Here is an 18,651-nt window from a genome sequence, read left to right as displayed (position 1 = left end):
CAACGGGCAAGATAAGCGGTGGTTAATTGCTGGTTAATTAACATGACGCTATGGGGCCGCACGCTGTTCATGATGATCACCACCTTTTACTTGACGGTTTGGTGACGTTCCTGGGGTTTGTTGATGGGCTTCTTTACCCGCGAACCAGATTCTCTCGGGCATGTTTCAATGGAGCTTTATCAAGGAAGAGAACCATCGCTTCAAACTACCTAACCGCCAGCTATTCATCATCCATGGAAGTGCAATTCTAAACAGTCAATTGCAAGAAGACTTACAGTGAGACAAACCATTGCTGTTTTGCGGTTTCTCATTCTTGCGTTCCGTCACATACCTCAACTTGAGTATTTCACAAAAATTCCCGTCCTTCCACAAAACAAACCGCTCCACATCACACAGTCAGTTAAATCGACGCCGTCGATCATCACCGCTCCTATATACCTTACATATACCTCTAGAGATGTGACAGTTGTAGTATAGTGCAGTGTTAGGTAGTTAAACGCCTCCCCCAGTCCGGCACTTACCATCACGACCCCCTGTCCCCCCACAAACCGCTAACGGACTGTACTGTGCCATCTCCGTTGAGCATTTTGACATTTTTCCGGAACTTGTTGTTGGAGCTTGCATCAATTCCTCTATGTGGGTAAGGTAGCTCGGGCTCGGGCTCGGAGGTTATTCCGCTCTTGGGTAAGGTAGACTAGAAGTACCTGGAGATTTTGTTCCTGCTCTGCTTTGCGGGGAAAAGAAAGGTTGTAGGTAGGTAAGATATCCAACATGCGAGTTTGCAACTTGGTGAAGGGAATCGGTTACCTAGTGGCCTTCTCAGATTTGATCTTTGAGTTTGCGTTCCATGTCTTTGAGGATAGGTATTCTCGTATACGCTGAGTTGGAGTTGTGAGTGCATGGGACTATCCTACTGGCGGATTGTTGTTTACCTACGTTTAAGTTAGCTTGCCTGGTGAAGTATCCTGCACATGGAGCTAGAGACGGGTTTTTTTGTCGTGCTATTATGGTAATCTCCTTGCATCGGGAGCGAGGATTCGCGCGGTTCTCTATTTTTTTTTTCTTTCGAATCATAAACTTGAAGTTGACAAGAAAGAACTTCCTGGAATACAAGCTGGTTGATTCATCGTTAACGCCGAACAATTACCTAGGTACTTCAAGTTTCGAGTTAGACCTTTGGAGGTACAGGTATGTAGTGTAATTACCACAACGCAGCCATCGAGTCTCTCCACCATTTTGGCACCCCAGAGTTGCGGTTTTGTCAACAAAACACATCGATATTGAGTCTTGGGAGGAAGCTGTTTGATATGATTTGCGCATCGTGGGAGATTGCTGGCCAGAAGTTTGGCAATTTTCGAGTGTCGCTGGTGATGCCCGGAGTGTGTCAGGCTTGTTGCAATAAGCAGTTTTGGATGCCTGTCATAAGTGGAGAGACGGGCATGTTTTTATATCAAATCACTAAAAGCGCCAGTGGTTTAGTGGTAAAATCCATCGTTGCCATCGATGGGCCCCGCGTTCGATTCGCGGCTGGCGCATTTCTTTTTCAATTTTTTTTTTCGCTCAAAAAGTTTCTGTTTTTTATTCTCGTCGTCTTGTTTTTTGTTTTATCTTCTGAATTCACGTTCCTTGCTGATTCTCTCAAGTGCTGCCCCAATATTTTTTCCTAATGTGTCGTCTTGATTTGCATGAGCTGGACCATGACTTGCTCGCAGCATTGGTGCACATTGCGCCTTCGTTACTGACGGAAAGCATAAGAAAATCAGGCTTGTTCAACCATCTGAAGCAAACGACGCGTAGCAAGCCCTCTGACTTGAGATCTCTTCCTGGGTTCTTGAAACCCGAGGCATTCCGTTGCTTCAATGCGAAGTCATTCCCAGAATCTCCCGATCGTTCTTCCCTTCTCAAAGTTCTGCAACGTCTCTTAACGCATGCGCAACAGGGCAGCTGCGGCACAACGCCCACCAGCAACTTCAACATCTGATCAGATATTGTGGACTTTTCACCACCGATATCTGGCGAAAAGGGTATTTATAATACCTAAGACAGCCTCAAAAGCCTTGAATAAATCTGGTGTGTTGGCCTTACAGTCAAAATTGACGCTGGATTTGTTGAGTGCCTGCAGTGCGTTTGGCGGCTCGGTTTTCGGAGGACTCGTCATAGAATATCCATTACACTTGCCTGTCCAACTCGGCGGACCGAGCTCGTGATCACATTTACGTCTAACTGGCTCCTTCACTTCCAAGTTTATGATGCAGACCACGCATGTGTGTAGAATGGAAAGTGCAGGGCGGGGCAAACTGGGCATTCTTGCATGGCAACTTCCACTTGTCATCTTTTCACAGCAGTCCATCCACTCAAACTTCTTTCCCAAAATCCAACGAATTTCTCGCTCCAGTTATCTCGTAGAAGTGAACACCATCCACCACAGAAGGTACGTCTATCATCCAGTTGATCTTGCTCTTTCCTTCCCTTGTTAGCCCCTACCAGACCTTCTCTGTATTTCCGCGGCGCCATCCTCCTGTGAATTACCTGGAAGACTCCAAATCAATCATTTCAGGAAGGCACCATACATGTCATATGCTAACTAAATGTTCAATACAGAACACCGAAACCCAGCAACAATGGGGAGCATGGCCTTCGCCGAACTGAGCGAGGCTCTCCTCACCGTCGATGACCTAGGAAACCCCATTTATCTTCAAAAGCAAGACGTGTTACGGGATATGGGCATTGAAACTCCGCCACTACAGGTGCGTAGCTACTGAGGCGAACAAAGGTGGATGGCAGCGAGCAAGCCGTGCACTCGAGTATCGTGCCTACCATCTCGACCTAGTTTCCAGACACTAACGGTTTCGTGATAGATTGTTCTTATTGGAGGTCTGTCTTCTGGCAAGACCTCTCTTTTGGAGAGGCTGACAGGATGCACCTTACCTTATGACGGCGGGCCTACCACCCGCTTCGCCACTCGACTTACCTTCCGCCGCGATCCCATCAAGAGTATCGTCACATTCATCACGCCGAAGGGCTGGTCCCAGGACGAAGACACAGTCAAAAGGCTGAGATCCTTCCACCACGTGCTTGACAATCTTGATGCCAAGACCCTCGCAGATACAGTCGAGGAGGTAAATCAACCCTCTTCCTATCACCCATTGTGTCGAGTTCCTCGTTGACCACGATTACAGGCAGCAGCTCTTATGGGCCTTCCAACGGGTTTCGTGGAACATGAACACGATGTGTCTCTGTGCGAAGATATTTTGGAAATTGAGATCTCCGGGCCTGACGTATGGTGTTCTCTTACACTCCCACGAAGGAGTCATGCCAGGGTCCATGCTAACTGAACGGTCACAGCAACCTAATCTTGCATTTATCGACACACCGGGTCTACTTGGTGCCGAATCCCTTGGTCCAGGTATGAGCAACAACCTTTTACGAGCGTAGAGGTAACTTACGACTGACCATTATCCTGAAGACAATTCGGGGAAGAAGAAAAGGTCCCTGGTAGACGGCATTGCACGGAATCATCTGACGAACGAACAAACTCTGTATGTCACAACCTACTCTAAACTGTTTTGGTATTATTAGCCCGTGAAAGTCCGCTAATCATCACTGCGATCACAGCATTCTCGCAGTTATTTCATCCTTTTCTGACCGCGCCAAAGAAGATGTTCTGCGACTCGCCAAAGCCGCTGACCCAAAAGGCGTGAGGACGCTATGCGTCCTGACACATGCTGATATGGTGAAGGGGGAACCTAAAGTCCAGACCATTCTCGCTCCAGCTCGGGAGGACACACACGCATTAGGCTGCTTTTGGGTCCGAAATCGTGGCGCTGACGAAGGTGAGCTTAGCGCTGGCCAGTGCAGGACGAGGGAACTGGCACTTTTTGCTGAATCTCGACGGGCCAGCTTCTCTAAGCTTGGACGAACCGGTGTTGACGCCCTGAAAAGTGCGTTGCGAATGCCACTTAAGAATCTTGCCAACGAATGTCTTCAAAGACAAAGGACTGAACTCCTAAGGCGTTTGTCTGCCTGCAAGAAAGAGCGTCTGGCGCTAGGTCCACCAAGAGATACGCCTACTAACCAGCGCGAGTACCTGATGGAGCGTGTATCGACATTTGAGCGGCTGGCTTCTGCCGCGCTGGAAGGCCATTATGGCGCTGATCGACTCTTCACTACAAATGCTGTGTACAAACTTGTTACGAGCATCACTGATCTCAACTACAAGTTTTGCAACGCGATGCGGAAACGAGGGCACACATATTACTTCAAAAATGAGAAGGATGATGATGGGCAATTCGATTGCAATGTTCATGGCTTTATGCAAGGTTTGAGGGAACTTTGCGAATGGGCTGCTTCTTGTGAAGAACTTGGGGAGTTCCTACACCCTTATAAGGGAGAAGAAGTCGATGCCATGACGAAACAAGAGGATAGTATCATAGCTTACCTGAGAGCGGTGACTTCAGGGCTCCCGCGAGTTGGAATACAGTCAACTGTGAGTTTGAAACCAAGCGGACTAAAGAAAATGTTGATGGCTAACTTCTCTATAGCCTGGAGAATCAATCTTCACCATGATCTTCCAAGAACAAGCTGAGAACTGGACCCTCCACGCCAACTATCTTATGAAAGCGGCCATCTTTAATGTGCATCGCTTCATCTGCCAATTGATGGAAGACGTCTTTGAAGACTCATGGATTCGCACAGAGCTCCAAGACCTTCTCAGCGAAAAGATCCTTAAGGCGTACAAGCGGGCATGGGACCACAAGGATTTTCTGGTCAAAATGGAACTTGGCTGCCGGTCTCAAACATACAACCCGCACCTGGACGCCGCTATTTTGAAGATTGGCCGGGAGAACTTTCGAACAACCTTGATCGAATCCTACAACAATGAAAAACGCCGGCTCCAGCCTGAATCGGCATTCAACGCCGCTGTAAAGGTTGCCTTTGGCTCCAGCGGAGTGGAGGATGATCTCCATGATTTGTTGCAGGCATACTACACAATTGCCATCGACAGATTTCTCGATAACGTCTGTCGGCAAGCAGTCAGCTATTTCCTGCTCGAAGCAGACGACGGCCCGGTGAAGATCCTCACGGCGGAGTTCATTGCAAACCTGAGCGACTCGCAGCTGGACAGGATTGCCGGTGAGGATGCGATTACGAGAGCGACAAGGCTGAGTCTTGATGCGGAGTGCGAGCCTCTGGAGAACGCGCTGAAGGTGCTTCGGGATTGAAAAGTCGAGGACGTGGACAGAGAAGGCCTGTCAGGCTGGGTTCATGTATACGGACTTTCGGTGGGGTGAGAGAAAGGGCCATGTTTGCAGAGATAAATGACCTCAACAAAGTTGTAAGGATAGATATCTTGTTTGGTCACGTATCAGCAATGTCTCTACTTAGATCTTGTTTTTGTATTCGATTCTCTAGTTCTTTGGAGAAAATTGGGGATGATGGGCAAGGAAAGCCATGAGCCCAGGCAGACAATTACAAACAAACCAGTAACAAGCAATAGCTAAAATCCAGACACAGAAAAGACTTCTCAATCTACAAAAGAACCCAAGAGCCGCATGAATCGAATTTGCTGGCATCGCAGAAAGAACTCACTAACTAGGTACCGTACTCTCCGTTTGTAGTGGCGCCAGTCACCGCAAGTCATTTCCGTTCAACGCGCCGCGGCCATCGTGATAGACGGCCACCGGCTTCATGTTCCATTTAAACGCGAGGCCTACTACGCGCGCATCACCGCATTGTCAAACTACTCAAGGGGGTAGATAGAGATTCCATCGAGACATCAAGAAGCCCGATTGTAGAAGCCTGGGCGCAGATGAACGCGATCGATGAACATTGAACGTGAACGGCGGTGGCAGCCCCCGTTTGTTGGTTCCGTGACCGTCCGCATTCCCGTTTGCTGCATGTGCCTTCCGCTACAGTCTTCTGGGATTCGAACTCTTTCTGTTTCGTACTCACATTCCTGAAATTAAGTGTGACATGGAAGCCTCCGTTGATTTGCCATATGAGTTTTGTAAGTGTACATATATGGAAAAGGATCTTGGTCTCGTGCGGAGAAGTGTTGAAAGGTCGGATATTTGCACATATATCATGTTCTTTTGCGTACGTAGCTATCCAATGGGCAAACTTCGTTTGGCCATACGGGTACTTTGATGGATCAAACGTGAAAGGGGAGTGAAAACGCTGTGAGTGATGACTCTTGTTGGAGTATGTCTTTTTGCTGTCGTTGGCTGCTCTATGGATCCTTCAACATTGTGTAAGATAAAAGCCATGAGTTATCCTATGCGGTGATATTGCCGCTTTCATCTTCCTTCATCAGAGCTTCTGTCCTCCCTCCGTTGAGTAGCCGACTAGACTCATAATCCCACAACGAGGGGATTTTCTCCCAAGTTCTCTCTTCCCCTATCTTAGTCGCAATCGCAATGCTGCGGCTAATCCGTTCTCTGCCTACTATCCCGATCACATTTTTCTCCTCGCAGTACTCTCAGCGACAAAGACGCCGGTTGGTAGGTTTCTTTTTCTTATGTTTGTGTATTCCAGCACCGCTTCACGAATTCGTGCTTGTTGATCACTCTCCCACTCACCCCGTGCTTGGATAGAGGTAGTCACTCGCTATCCAAAATTTATCTGCTGACAAAATTGGAGAGAAAAGGCCACCTACATCACGATGCAAGACACGACAACTCCTCTCGAAACCCAATTGCCACCTCTAGACAGTTTCGCGAACCTTGACAGCCTCGGCAATCACATCTATCTCGAGAAACAGGACAAACTTCGTGATCTGGGGATTAACATCCAAACATCTCAGGTTGGTAGACGGATGCCACTCGGATAACTTACATATCTATGACCTGCGCTTGGAGTTTGTCCATTCTTACTTACTTACCTGTCTGGATTAGATCATTGTTGTAGGCGGGCAATCATCCGGCAAAAGCTCCCTCCTCGAGAGCCTGACGGGCTTCTCGCTCCCGCGAGGCCAAGGTTGCTGCACACGGTTTGCAACGCAAATCACACTGCGGCGCGACCCGGTCAAGAAGACTGTCATCTCAATTACGCCTAGGAGTAATTCGGACCAAAAGCTGAGAGACACATTGAGAGCCTTTCGGCATGAACTTACTGAGTTCCACCCTGAGGATGTGGCGGGTGTTATTGAGAAGGTGTGAACATTCGTCTTCCAGGTGGTGATCAACGGCTAACTCTGGATGATTTAGGCGAACGTGGCCATGGAGATTAGATCAGGTATCAACAAGGATATTCTCAGCCTCCCCATGTTTAGTGATGATATTCTCAAGATTGAGATTTCGAGCCCTGATGTGAGTGGTCAGCCGGCAATCATATTGGAGAGCGGTCAGAAGAACTAGCTGATGTTTGAATCAACAGAATCCCCACTTGACAGTAATCGATGTGCCTGGACTTTTCCAGGTCACAGACCAGCGTAGGTTATACTCGTCTGTTATCGTTCAAGCTGCGAGTTGACAATTCCTTCCAGTAGGTTATGCTACCGATAGAGATAAGTCGATGGTTGAGGCGATGGTGAAAAGGCATATGAAGAACGAAAGAACTATGTAAGTTATCGAGAGCCTGCGAGTCCTTTCATGATTTGCCAATAACAAGATGACCGTTTCAGTGTCTTGGCTGTATTGTCCTGTCTCTCGGATCCAGCAACCGAAGGAATCCTTCAGTTTGCTAAAGCAGCCGACCCCAAAGGCGAGAGAACCGTTGGAGTTCTTACCAAGGCCGATTTGGTAAAGGAAAAGGCCGTCCTCCAGTCACTTTCCAACTTGGTGATGGGGTCAACACTCAAGCTTGGTTACTTTGTGGTACGAAACCGCGGTGCCGACGAAGATAATCTGGACATATCCCGGTGCAAAAGGAAAGAAGCTGACCTTTTCGAAGACCCAAAATGGAAGGATATTGCGGATACCGGGCGCGTTGGAGTTGATGCTTTGAGGACAGAGCTACAAACCTTACTTACAGGGCTTGCCAAGCGCGAGTTACCAAAGCAAAAAGCGGAAATCATGAAACGCCTGGCTGACTGTGAGAAGAGAAGCATCTCCCTTGGGCCGCCGAGATCCACCCCAGCAGCTCAGCGTGAGCATTTAATCAAGTTGGCGCTGAGGTTCGAGAGGTTGGCAAACGATGCTCTCGAGGGCCTATACGGCAGGGATGTCTTGTTCGGAGAGAAGCCTCCACTGAAGCTTATAACCAAGATCGTTGAGCTCAACGAAGGATTCTCTAACGTAATATGGAAGAAAGGTCAAACCTGGACCTTCAAAGGGAAGACGCCAGAGAAGGACGATACCGCTGCCTACATAGGGCTGATGAACGAGGCTTTCGACTGGGCATCAACGTTTCCGGAACTGTCGGAGTATCGTTACCCGAGAATTGCCTCTTTCAAAAATCCCAAGATTGATATCATGGCTTTCATCGGAGAATGTTACTCGGCAAGCCGTGGACCAGAACTGGGATCGGTAAGTTTATCTTCATTTAGTACTCATTCAACAAACAAAAGACTGATACAGGCTCAGTTTGGCGGACCGGTCTTGACAATGGCATTCAAAGCCCAGGCGAGGAACTGGGATGAAGCCGCAACTCGTCATGTTAAGGCGGCTGTCCTGGTTATCCACCGGTTTCTACATACGCTTTTGGAGGCCATCATAGAGGATCAGCGAATGCGCGAAGAGCTTTGGATGTGTCTTCAAGATGATCTGCTTACAGGTTACCAACGAGCATGCGATCACGCAAAATTTGTCATTAGCACGGAGCTTAACGGTCGCCCAGTAACCTACAATCACTATTTCAACGATAACCTGCAGCGAGCCAGGCTAGGCCGACAAAAATCCATTCTTTCGGGACTGGAGGTGAATGGCCAGAACACCAAGGTCGACCTCTCCAAGGTGCAGTCTTTGATGACGAGCGCAGTAGAGAACAAATCCAATGCCGAGCAGGTCAGGGAAGACATCCATGACATACTCGAGAGCTACTATAAGGTCGCCCGGAAGAGGTTCGTCGATAACATTTGCCAGCAGGCGATCAACCATTTCCTCCTCGATGGTGATCAAAGCCCTGTCAAGGTGTTCACGGCGGACTGGGTGGCCAAGCTAAGCGATCATCGACTGAACAGCATTGCCGGTGAGGATGCTGTTACTATAACAGCGAGGCAAAGGCTGGAAACGGAGCTGGAAGGCCTGAAAAAGGCTTTGGAAGTATTGCGGAGTTGATGACGGTGACTCGTGGTCGGTCGGTGTCAACAATGACTCGTTGCTTTCTGGCCGATGCCTAATGTGACCGACGATGACGAATCGGCAAAGCGCTCTATCTCTGTCTTAGGAGTCATTAGCATACAGGATGAAGTCCAGAAGTTAGACATGAACTCCCGTCGTGTAGCCAAAGATTTCTATGCTGGGAACAAGCTGCTGTCCGTGATTGGATCCAATCGTAGAGGGATGACGCGCGGGACTGCGAAGGGAGAAACCAGATGTTGGGAATTCAATCGCGGGGTTGTAAGTCTTTGGATGTTCTGCGAGACTGTGGAGGCGCAACGGAAGCTCGATGATTTCTTCCTGTGATTTCGTTGAGATGAGGGGAAGTTGGAGAGAAGAAGAAGGGAAGGAACGAAGAGAGTCTTCGCACAGACCCCGCCTACCTCTTTCTAGGCCAAGTGGCCGAGGACCTTGATGGACCGCTCATGTTTGACAATCCCTTACTCTTTCCTTCTTCTCCCCGTATTTCCCTTTTTTAAAATTTCGAATCCATAGTACATTAGACATGTGCCATGGTTTGGGTTCTGTGACTCAAAATGTTGGATCAAGGTCCCTACCGTAGTCAACGGTCGTGGCAAGACAAACGCGGATCAAGTGAAGGACATCTTCGACATCTTGAAGAGCTACTACAAGATTGCCGGGAACGCCATCTACCAACAGGTGGTCAGCCGCCTTCTTCTAGACGGCGATCAAAGCTCACTCAAAATCTTATGCGCGGAGTTGATTGCCAAGTTGACCGACAACCAGCTGGAGCAGATTGCGGGCGAGGATAGCGCGTCGAGGAGCAAGAGGCAGCGGCTTGATGGGGAGATTGAAGGGTATGAGGCGGCCATAGAGATCTTTTGGAATTGAAGGATTCAATGAATGGATTTGTAAGAATGTACATTACGCGCAACTCCTTCCATCTATGACTAGAAAAACAAACGAATGCAGTTCCATCCAGTGCCCCCAATGAGCCGAGCCGTTGGCGAGCCGAGCTGAGCCCAGATATTTTGGGGACGAGCCGAGCCGGGGGGTATTTTGAACGAGCTGGAGGTTAGGCTCGGCTCGTCATAGCTCGTATAGCTCGTGCAATTTGTATATAAGATTTTTTTCTGGCATATATGCCCGGTCATTTGGCAGTAAAAATGCGTGTAGGAGACCGGATTCCTGTGCATATCGTAAGATTTCGTACGTCTGAGCATGTAAATAGGCGTCATAGTAAGCTAAATATCGTATCGAGACCTATAACTATAGTATTGAAGGTAGTATTCTGGCGCTAGATAGGGGGTTAAAGGTAGTATTTTCAGGTCTCTTTTTAAAGTATGCCTACCCCTTATTTCCCCCTTATTTCCCCCTTTATTTCTCCCCTTATTAAATCTACTAAATCTAGTATTGCTAATTCGTTAACTTTTCGATATACTTTATTAATACTAATAAACCTTACCTATTACTATATCTCAAAATTCCAATTAGCCTAGCTAAGCCTCTATATTAATAAATTTAAGGTAGCCTAATTTTATATTCGTTAATAACGATTCGCCTATGCTATCCCCGCTATCCGAACCCTAAAAGATTATACTAAGTCGCCCTATCGCGACGTTTAGTATCATCGCTCGTCGCTCATTACGTAAGAGGGTTGAAAATTTAAAATCGAAAAAAGCTAATCTATATCTCTATCGACCATATAATAAATAGCTGTTTATCGAAGTCTAGAAAAAACGATACATATTATATACGTAGATATATAGTAACCGCTCTAATAATAACGCTAGCGAAAAGTCGTTTATTAATAACTATAGTACCTGCCTCCAGCGACTTGGAGGGTAAAAGAAGGACAGTACGTATTATATCTACTATTATTACAGTAATATATATAACGTAAAGGAGTCAATGAGCGCTATATCGAAGCATTTAAAGAGGGTATACAAACTCAAAAATCCTAACAATAAGAGTAAACCAGTGTTAATAAATACCCAGGGTCAATATAGCAGGGGTCAATATAGTAGGGATCTACGCAACTACAGTATATCTCACGTTGTTTCGCAGTCTAGTAGTAACGCACTAAAGGAAACGCTCGTAAATTTCGTCATTACATCGAATTCTAGATTTATAATTGTATAAAATTGTCACGGGTCTACTAGGTAGTGCACGGTAGTAGGAGTGGAACAGAGCTTAAGATTGTTGACAAGGAGGAAAAGGTCTATAGGCCTGAATAGGTCTGCAGAGACAGAGCTAAATACTAGAATAAACAGGTAGCCTGAGGCACTAGCCAACCAGAGAGCATGCCTGGCCTGCAAGCCTGGCCTGCAGCCGAGCACTATATCTTTGGGCGCCAACCCATTATATTACCTCCTTACTCCCTCTCCTTGCACGCACAAAGACGACAATAAAAATTATCATACACAAAGAAATATCCCCAGAATCTAATAAACGGCCTCCTCTCTATACTACAGCCGTTCGTTGAGCGCTCTCTAGACAACTAAATACCCGTAAAGTGATTTTAAACGATTAAGTAAATATATAAGAATAATATAGATAATTAGACTTCTTTATAACTAACGTAGAGACTCTATACGTATATTGTATACCCGTTTTAAGAATTAAACCCTTAGGAACTATATCGACTACAATACTTATTTAATACGCGTACGTAAAATTAAATTATATACCTAGCCTCCTATCTATCCATATAAACCCTTATCCTATTTTTGCTAACAGGAACGTTACCAGTAACTATACTATCCGGTCGATAGTCTATAACCTCCCTCCTCTAGAAATTTATATAATACCCATCCTTAGGAATAATATTAAAGTCTTAATATATAATTGGCGTGGTTTTTATTAATTGTACCTATAGGGTAATAACTAGACGACTTCTCCTCGCAGTAGCTATAACTATATATTATAGTTTATTATAACTCTACATTAATTATTTTAAAAGTTATCATTTAGGTCTAGGGAATTTATAAGGCCAGGTCTAGGCTAGCCGGCCCCCCTAACGAATAATATATTATATATACTACTCAACCCTTTCTTAAATATAGTTTTTCTAAGCTGATTTTTAACTCCTTTAGGCAGTTATTATTCGTAATTATTATAAATTTCGTTATTATCGGACAGGTTCCTATCCGGTTCAAGCGAAGTAGATTGTAACTATATGGCGGTTTTACCCTTATTCTTTCTATTTATAGGATATTCTTTTGCCTAATATACTTAAGAGTTATAGCTTGTATAGCAGTTCTTCTTCTTTTACCTTTATCGTTATTCAAGCGTAATAGTTCCCGTAAACGGACCTCTACGCTTTATAGCCCTTATTGTTCTTATAGCGCTGATTTATATTGGATTACTTCTAGAGTTTCCTCCTCTAAGGTAATTATTCTTATTAAAGCGTTTGAGGAAGTCTAAGTATTCTATAAAGAGGCTAGGGATGTCGGTCTTTTTCCGCAGTTGTACTTTCTATTCGTCGTTGAAATTGCCTTCGAAGATAGTAATCTTAGCGTCGTTTAGCTACTTTATAGCGCCATTTTTATAGAGTACGTTCTCGTATCGAAGGAAGTATTTCGTTATCATCTCTTTAGAGCCTTATAGAAATTCAATAAACTCTAAACCTACGCATTTATTTATAGCGGGGTTATTATAATCGAAGCAGACTTTCTACAAAAATCTTTTGGGCGAGCGGTTAGAGGGTTATTTTGTAAAGGGGAGTAAATTAACTTTAATAAAGGGCGAAAGATTAGAGTAGAAGTAGTAAAATTAGGCCTCCAGATTGCTAATAGCGTGGCCGTCGGTATATAGTTTAGCTTCGGCGCTATAAATCTAGGTATCGATTTCTTTAGTAGTCCTTATGAATTTATCGAGATGGGGAAGGATGGGTTTTAGGGTTGTAAAAGTTTAATAGCGGTAAATTTAGAAATAAGAGCTTAAATAGCTATAGCGAATTACTATTGACGTTCGTTGGCCGTTTAGGCTTAAGGAATGGAAGCTATAGCTATAAAGAAAAAAGAAGCGGTGTAGAATCTTTGTAAATACAAAGAAGAAGGGTCATATAAACGGTTGAGAAAAAGAGCTCTTTAGTAGACGAGTAAAAGGTTTGGAGGAATTGAAAAGAGGGTCAATAATATGTTACGGGTTTACTAGGTAGTATACAGTAGTAGGGGTAGAATAGAGCTTAAGATTGTTAATAAGGAGGAAAAGGTCTACAAACTTATATAGGTTTGTAAAGACAGAGCTAAATACTGGAATGAACAGGTAGCCTAAGGCACTAGCCAACCAGAGAGCATGCCTGGCCTGCAAGCCTAGCCTGCAACTGGGCACCATATCTCTGGGCGCCAGCTCATCACAAAAATCTAGAGTTTCGTAACCTCCTTCGAATATTAAATTCTACATTAACTAAACAAATCCTTCTAAAGAGCGGAACGACAATATCGAACTAAGTTGAAGAAAAATTTAAAAAGGAAGAGTAAAAGATTAAGAATAAACTTACTAAAACCCTATATAAAGTTTATCTCTCTTTTGACTTCTAAACCTTACTAAACGGCTATATAATATTCGCAGTCGTTACTCACTTTACTAACGTAACAGCCACCCTTCGAACCCGCCTAATCGCATTATCGTATATTACTAGCCATTATAGCAGTGAAAATATTAATAAATCCGGTCGCTTCTATATAAAATCCCATACTAATTATCAAGTTTAACAAATGCCATCATAGGTCAAATTATCAATAACTATAACATACGCAACAAGCTCGGTTTCTTCTAATACGACAACGCGGATTCGAATAATAAAGCACTAAAATATTTACTAAATAATAGAATTAGAAAGGAGGAAATATATAACCGCTATATCCGCTACATTAACTATATCTTTAATTTAATCGCGAAGGCGTTCCTCGAAGGCCTTCTTACTAATTTAATCGATCGTAATTTTAATTAAAACGATTTTCCAAAGAGAGAGGAGGAAACCCTTATAAAATAGTGGCGATAACACGTAATATTTAATAAATTATACAATATCGTCTCTTTTATTCACAAATCCCTTCAACGATATAAAAGATTTACCAAAATTACGGCCGGTTATATTACCTCCTATATAAATACAAAATTTGGAAATATTTATTTTAATAATAAAAATGCTAACCTAAATATATTATAAAATAATTTAATACAATAGAACTTATAGTACGTTATAATTAAACGTACTATTAGATTGGAACCTACTATAATATACTAGTATACTATATAATACTACTTAATAGGGGACTAATTAATTTTTAATAATTAAGAAATCTTGAAAGTAGTAAAGGCTATCCTCAAACTATTTAGAAAAATTATTAAGCGGTATAGAGATAGGGTGCCAATATTGAGCTCTATTTTCGCCGACCTCTAAAAATTGCTCTATAAACTCGAAATATAGCGAATTATCCATTCTATTCGATTAGAAATCTAGCTATTTAATAGCGGTCCTAATATCCCTCTTCGTCGTTCCTACAATGGTAATCCCAATCCTTTTTAATGAAATAGTAAAGTTAGTAGTATATCCAAACGTCTATACAAAGCAAATATCCTCTCTATTTAATATTAGGGCGGTAAAATCGACGTACCTAAATTCAAAGGCTAATCTCCTATACTAATATATCGTTACTAACTTTAAGAGGCGGTTCCTCGTATTAATTTTAGTATTAATAGCAACTTATTTATTCGCAATAGTTTCGATTTAGCAGTTTAAAAGTTTGAGAAATATATCGAACTATTAAAAGAATTACCTACTTACTAGATAGCCCTCATACTATACCCTAATAAACGTAGTAAATCAATTACTAAGTTCTTTAAGGAGGCAAAAACAAACAAAATTATTAAATATTTTAGAGAGACCTTCTTAGAATCTTACAACTTCGAACCAACCGTTCAAGGTAGGCGTATAATAATACTTCTAACTTAACTACTCTCTCCTAGAATATTTCGTCGTCGTAAATACTAGTTTAAAAACAACTTCATTGACGAATTTAGGGATAAGGATAATACCAACAACTTCGAAGTATCCTTCTCTTACAGGGTAAAGTATTTAATTAATAATGCCTTAGAGTAGTAGAGGACATATAGCTAGCAGTTCTCCAAAATCGCCCACATAGCCATCGACTACCTCACGATATTAACTATATCCTCGGAGGTAGAGCGAATCTTTAATTAGACTCGGTTAGTTATTAGCATCTCAAAACATAGCCTAATGCACTTTACCATTGAGCGTATTGCCCTATTAAAGAATTAGTAGTAAAACGAAGAGATTTATATATAAACGACGATAATTAATATTTATATTATCAACCGGAAAAACACATAACCTAAGACGAGTTAGACGAGCCCATAGCGAGCCGAGCCAGAGCCGAGCCGAGCTGGCCTCCCTGTGGAGACGAGCCGAGTCGAGCCATACTCTCGAGCTCGGCTCGGCTTAGCTCATTGGGAGCACTGGTTCCATCAGCTAATTCGAGGTCAACATTACCGAAACCCTCCCCGTCCTCATTAGTGTAAGGGGTACAGCATAGTTGACACTGATGCTGGCCAAAAGAATCGATAAGGTTCTACGAAGAGAGAAGGGGAGAAAGGGACGCCCTCTGGGCAGTCTGGCCGGCTGTCCTAAAGAAGGGACGTGCGCACGCACAGGCCAATGTTGCCTGCCGCGAGAGTGGAGCACTCGCCTGGCAAGATTGCCAGGCATTTCAGCCACGGGCACTAGCCCCATGACAATTAGAGCCATATGAGGAGAAGACATGGTAGATGTAGTATCCGTAGTCTGCGATACAACCTCAATTTACCATATTGAACATGTAACTAATAATTATTTGGATAAAACTTGTTATATGATAGTTGCATCACTTTTCATTGTCTTGTTTTTCTTTCGCAAGGGTGGAAATGGAGTGTCCGAAGCTGTTGTGGATAACTCATTGTACCTTTATAAGTTCAATAGCTTTGTATTTCTTATAACGATCAGCGGTGGTCCGGTGGCGAAATGGTATCGTGTGGTCCTCCTAATTCGGGAGGATAAGACTGAGGTTGTGGGTTCGAGTCCCATCCGGATCGTCCATTTTTTGCTCTTTTTTCATCCCCTCACTATGTTTTTGCGTGAGCGGACTTGGAGTTTTCTTTCTTTCTTTTTTTTTTTTCTTGTTTTTTTTTTCTTTTTAGAAGTTCTGAGTTTGAAGCGCGACTTTCTATCACCATTGAGTTGCAAATGTATGCGTACAAGATCAAGTCCGGGTTTTTTTGTGTATTGTTGAGTCACGAATTATGAATCTCGCAACGGAAATTCCTCAATGCTGTGTTGCTATGTAGAACTTGACCTCGACCATAAAACTTACAACCGCGCGCAAACCTTTTGTGAAACCTTTTCCGTAATCTCTTTCCCTCACACAAGCGAACTGCGATATTTGCTTTCACACTATTAACCCGCAAATATCCTTCCAGGTCGCCGATTTGACCTGTCATCGAAACCGAGTCAATCCGTCCCAGTTCACGCCTCACCTCAGATCCCATTCTCAACCATGGCGTTCACGATGCACTCCCACTCCGGGCAGTTCTGCCCTGGACACGCCAAAGACCAGCTCGAGGAAGTGATCAAACACGCCATCAGCGTCGGCTACAAGACCATCGGTCTGACGGAGCACATGCCTCGTACCCAGCTCTCGGACCTCTACCCCGAAGAGGTACAGCCGCACCGCACACCCACACCCCAAACGCTCCCCCAACTCCAACCCAACTCACCATAACTAACAAAACCACCACACAAACCTCCAGCTCGACCCCGACCAAGGCCAAACATCCCTCGCCCAGCTCGTCCCCCGCCACGCTTCCTACCTCGCCGAAGCCCAGCGTCTCCAAGCCAAATATGCCTCGCAGATCCACATCCTCATCGGCTTCGAAGGTGAATGGATTCGCGGGGCCGAGTACGGTCCCCTGATCACCTCCCTCTTATCTTCCGCCCCATGCGTCGACTACTTTATCGGGTCCATCCACCACACGGCGGGGATCCCGATCGACTTTGACAAAGCCATGTTCCTGCAGGCGCAGGACGCGTGCGGGGGTTCGGAGGAGAAGCTGTGGGAGAGGTATTATGATGAGCAGTTTGAGATGTTGAGCGCGACGAGGCCGAAGGTGGTGGGACATTTTGATTTGATCCGGTTGTTTTCGGAGGAGCCGGATCGGAGGGTGAAGGGGGGGAGGGAGGGGGTTTGGGAAAGGATGAGGAGGAATTTGGAGGTCTGTAGGGGGTTGGGGGCTTGGTTGGAGGTTAATACTAGTGCGCTGAGGAAGGGGTTGGGGGAGCCGTATCCGGGGAAGGAGGTTGCTGAGGTGAGTTTGACTTTTCTTCCTCCTTTTTTTTTTCTTTTTTTTTTTTTTTTTTCTTTTCATTCCCCTCTTTCCTTGGTTTGATGACAGCAACTGACGGATTTTACAGGAATGGATCAAGATGGGAGGCATGTTTACGTTTTCGGATGATAGCCATGGGATTGCACAGGTTGCCACGAACTACGTAAGGGGCCTGGATTACTTGGAGAGTTTGGGCGTTACTGAGCTCTGGACGCTGGAAAGGGTTCCTCATCCCGGAACGGCAGGGGATGTTAAGTCGGAGTTGCGGGACAAGGCTGTGACCATTGCCGAATTCCGCCAGAGCTTGCGGTTGGAGCAGTAGATGGACGCTTTCGGTTATTTGAAGGGATAGAGCGTTGCAGAAAGAGAGTGTTGGTTACCACAGTACTTCGCTTAAGCCAACAGCCCGTGCCAAGGCCGGAAGCCGAACGGCACGGCCCGGGCCAAAGCCGGAAGTGGGTACATATGAACTGATGCGGCCACGTACGGGTGATTGTTTGTTGTGAGTGTCTGGATCTCATAAGCTTACAAACTGAACTCGGATCGCCGACTCCGTCGTTCGAATTCGATAAGCTGGCGTTCATGCAAGCAGTCACTTCGAGCCCTATGCTTCGTGTCGGCCTCTGTGTCGACAGCAAAGAGAATCATTCGTCTGCCGAACAGTCCGGTCTCCATTTTTCCTTCTTATCGATTCGGCCTCGTTTATTTTTGGATGTTTATCTGTCGCCTCGGCAAGATGCAGTGTCAGATGAAGGTTTCTGATGCAGGTTGAGAAAGCCAATTCGGGACCGGCCGTCCCAGACCTTGCCAACGCGCATGACTTTTCCTCCCTGCCTCTCTACGTGGTCTGCGGTGTACCTGGAGACCCGAGCGAATGAGATACGCGGTAACATCGTGGCTTGCTGTTGACAGTGAAAGACATTCGTTGGTCCAGACATGATCTCCAAACTTGTTTCGAGTGGACTTTGAACACGAACGACATGGTACCTGCCAACCATGAACCAACGTCAATCGTGTATGCTGACTTTTCGATATCACAATGTCGACG

At 44.9% G+C, this 18,651-nt stretch overlaps 3 protein-coding genes and 2 non-coding genes across 5 annotated transcripts; all 5 read left to right on the top strand.

Moving 5' to 3' along the window:
• Positions 1-1,464: 1,464 nt before the first annotated feature.
• Positions 1,465-1,535, top strand: B0H65DRAFT_t449. The gene has a single exon. It is a non-coding gene; the product is annotated as a tRNA-Gly (tRNA).
• A 778-nt stretch (positions 1,536-2,313) lies between these two features.
• B0H65DRAFT_591973 (P-loop containing nucleoside triphosphate hydrolase protein) lies at positions 2,314-5,463 on the top strand. The gene is made up of 8 exons (XM_062831115.1): positions 2,314-2,431; positions 2,602-2,747; positions 2,859-3,119; positions 3,180-3,278; positions 3,346-3,406; positions 3,467-3,539; positions 3,616-4,486; positions 4,542-5,463. Exons 2-8 carry the CDS (start codon positions 2,622-2,624, stop codon positions 5,220-5,222), a joined length of 2,172 nt encoding a protein of 723 aa, XP_062677404.1. The 5' UTR covers positions 2,314-2,431; positions 2,602-2,621; the 3' UTR covers positions 5,223-5,463.
• Positions 5,464-6,416: 953 nt separating this feature from the next.
• Positions 6,417-9,215, top strand: B0H65DRAFT_435003 (P-loop containing nucleoside triphosphate hydrolase protein; the record flags this gene model as incomplete). The annotated part of the gene is made up of 8 exons (XM_062825171.1): positions 6,417-6,500; positions 6,647-6,802; positions 6,894-7,151; positions 7,206-7,307; positions 7,375-7,429; positions 7,484-7,559; positions 7,622-8,465; positions 8,523-9,215. The coding sequence occupies 8 exons, from the start codon at positions 6,417-6,419 to the stop codon at positions 9,213-9,215; spliced, it is 2,268 nt and encodes a 755-aa protein (XP_062677403.1).
• A 7,016-nt stretch (positions 9,216-16,231) lies between these two features.
• B0H65DRAFT_t450 lies at positions 16,232-16,316 on the top strand. Its single transcript has one exon. It is a non-coding gene; the product is annotated as a tRNA-Arg (tRNA).
• Positions 16,317-16,777: 461 nt separating this feature from the next.
• B0H65DRAFT_434878 (polymerase/histidinol phosphatase-like protein) lies at positions 16,778-17,925 on the top strand (the record flags this gene model as incomplete). The annotated part of the gene is made up of 3 exons (XM_062825160.1): positions 16,778-16,939; positions 17,031-17,585; positions 17,692-17,925. 3 exons carry the CDS (start codon positions 16,778-16,780, stop codon positions 17,923-17,925), a joined length of 951 nt encoding a protein of 316 aa, XP_062677402.1.
• Positions 17,926-18,651: the final 726 nt, after the last annotated feature.

Source organism: Neurospora tetraspora (assembly GCF_033439725.1).
Source record: "Neurospora tetraspora strain CBS 560.94 chromosome Unknown B0H65scaffold_8, whole genome shotgun sequence".
Lineage (NCBI taxonomy): Eukaryota > Fungi > Ascomycota > Sordariomycetes > Sordariales > Sordariaceae > Neurospora > Neurospora tetraspora.
This window is presented reverse-complemented; position numbering and strand designations above follow the sequence as displayed.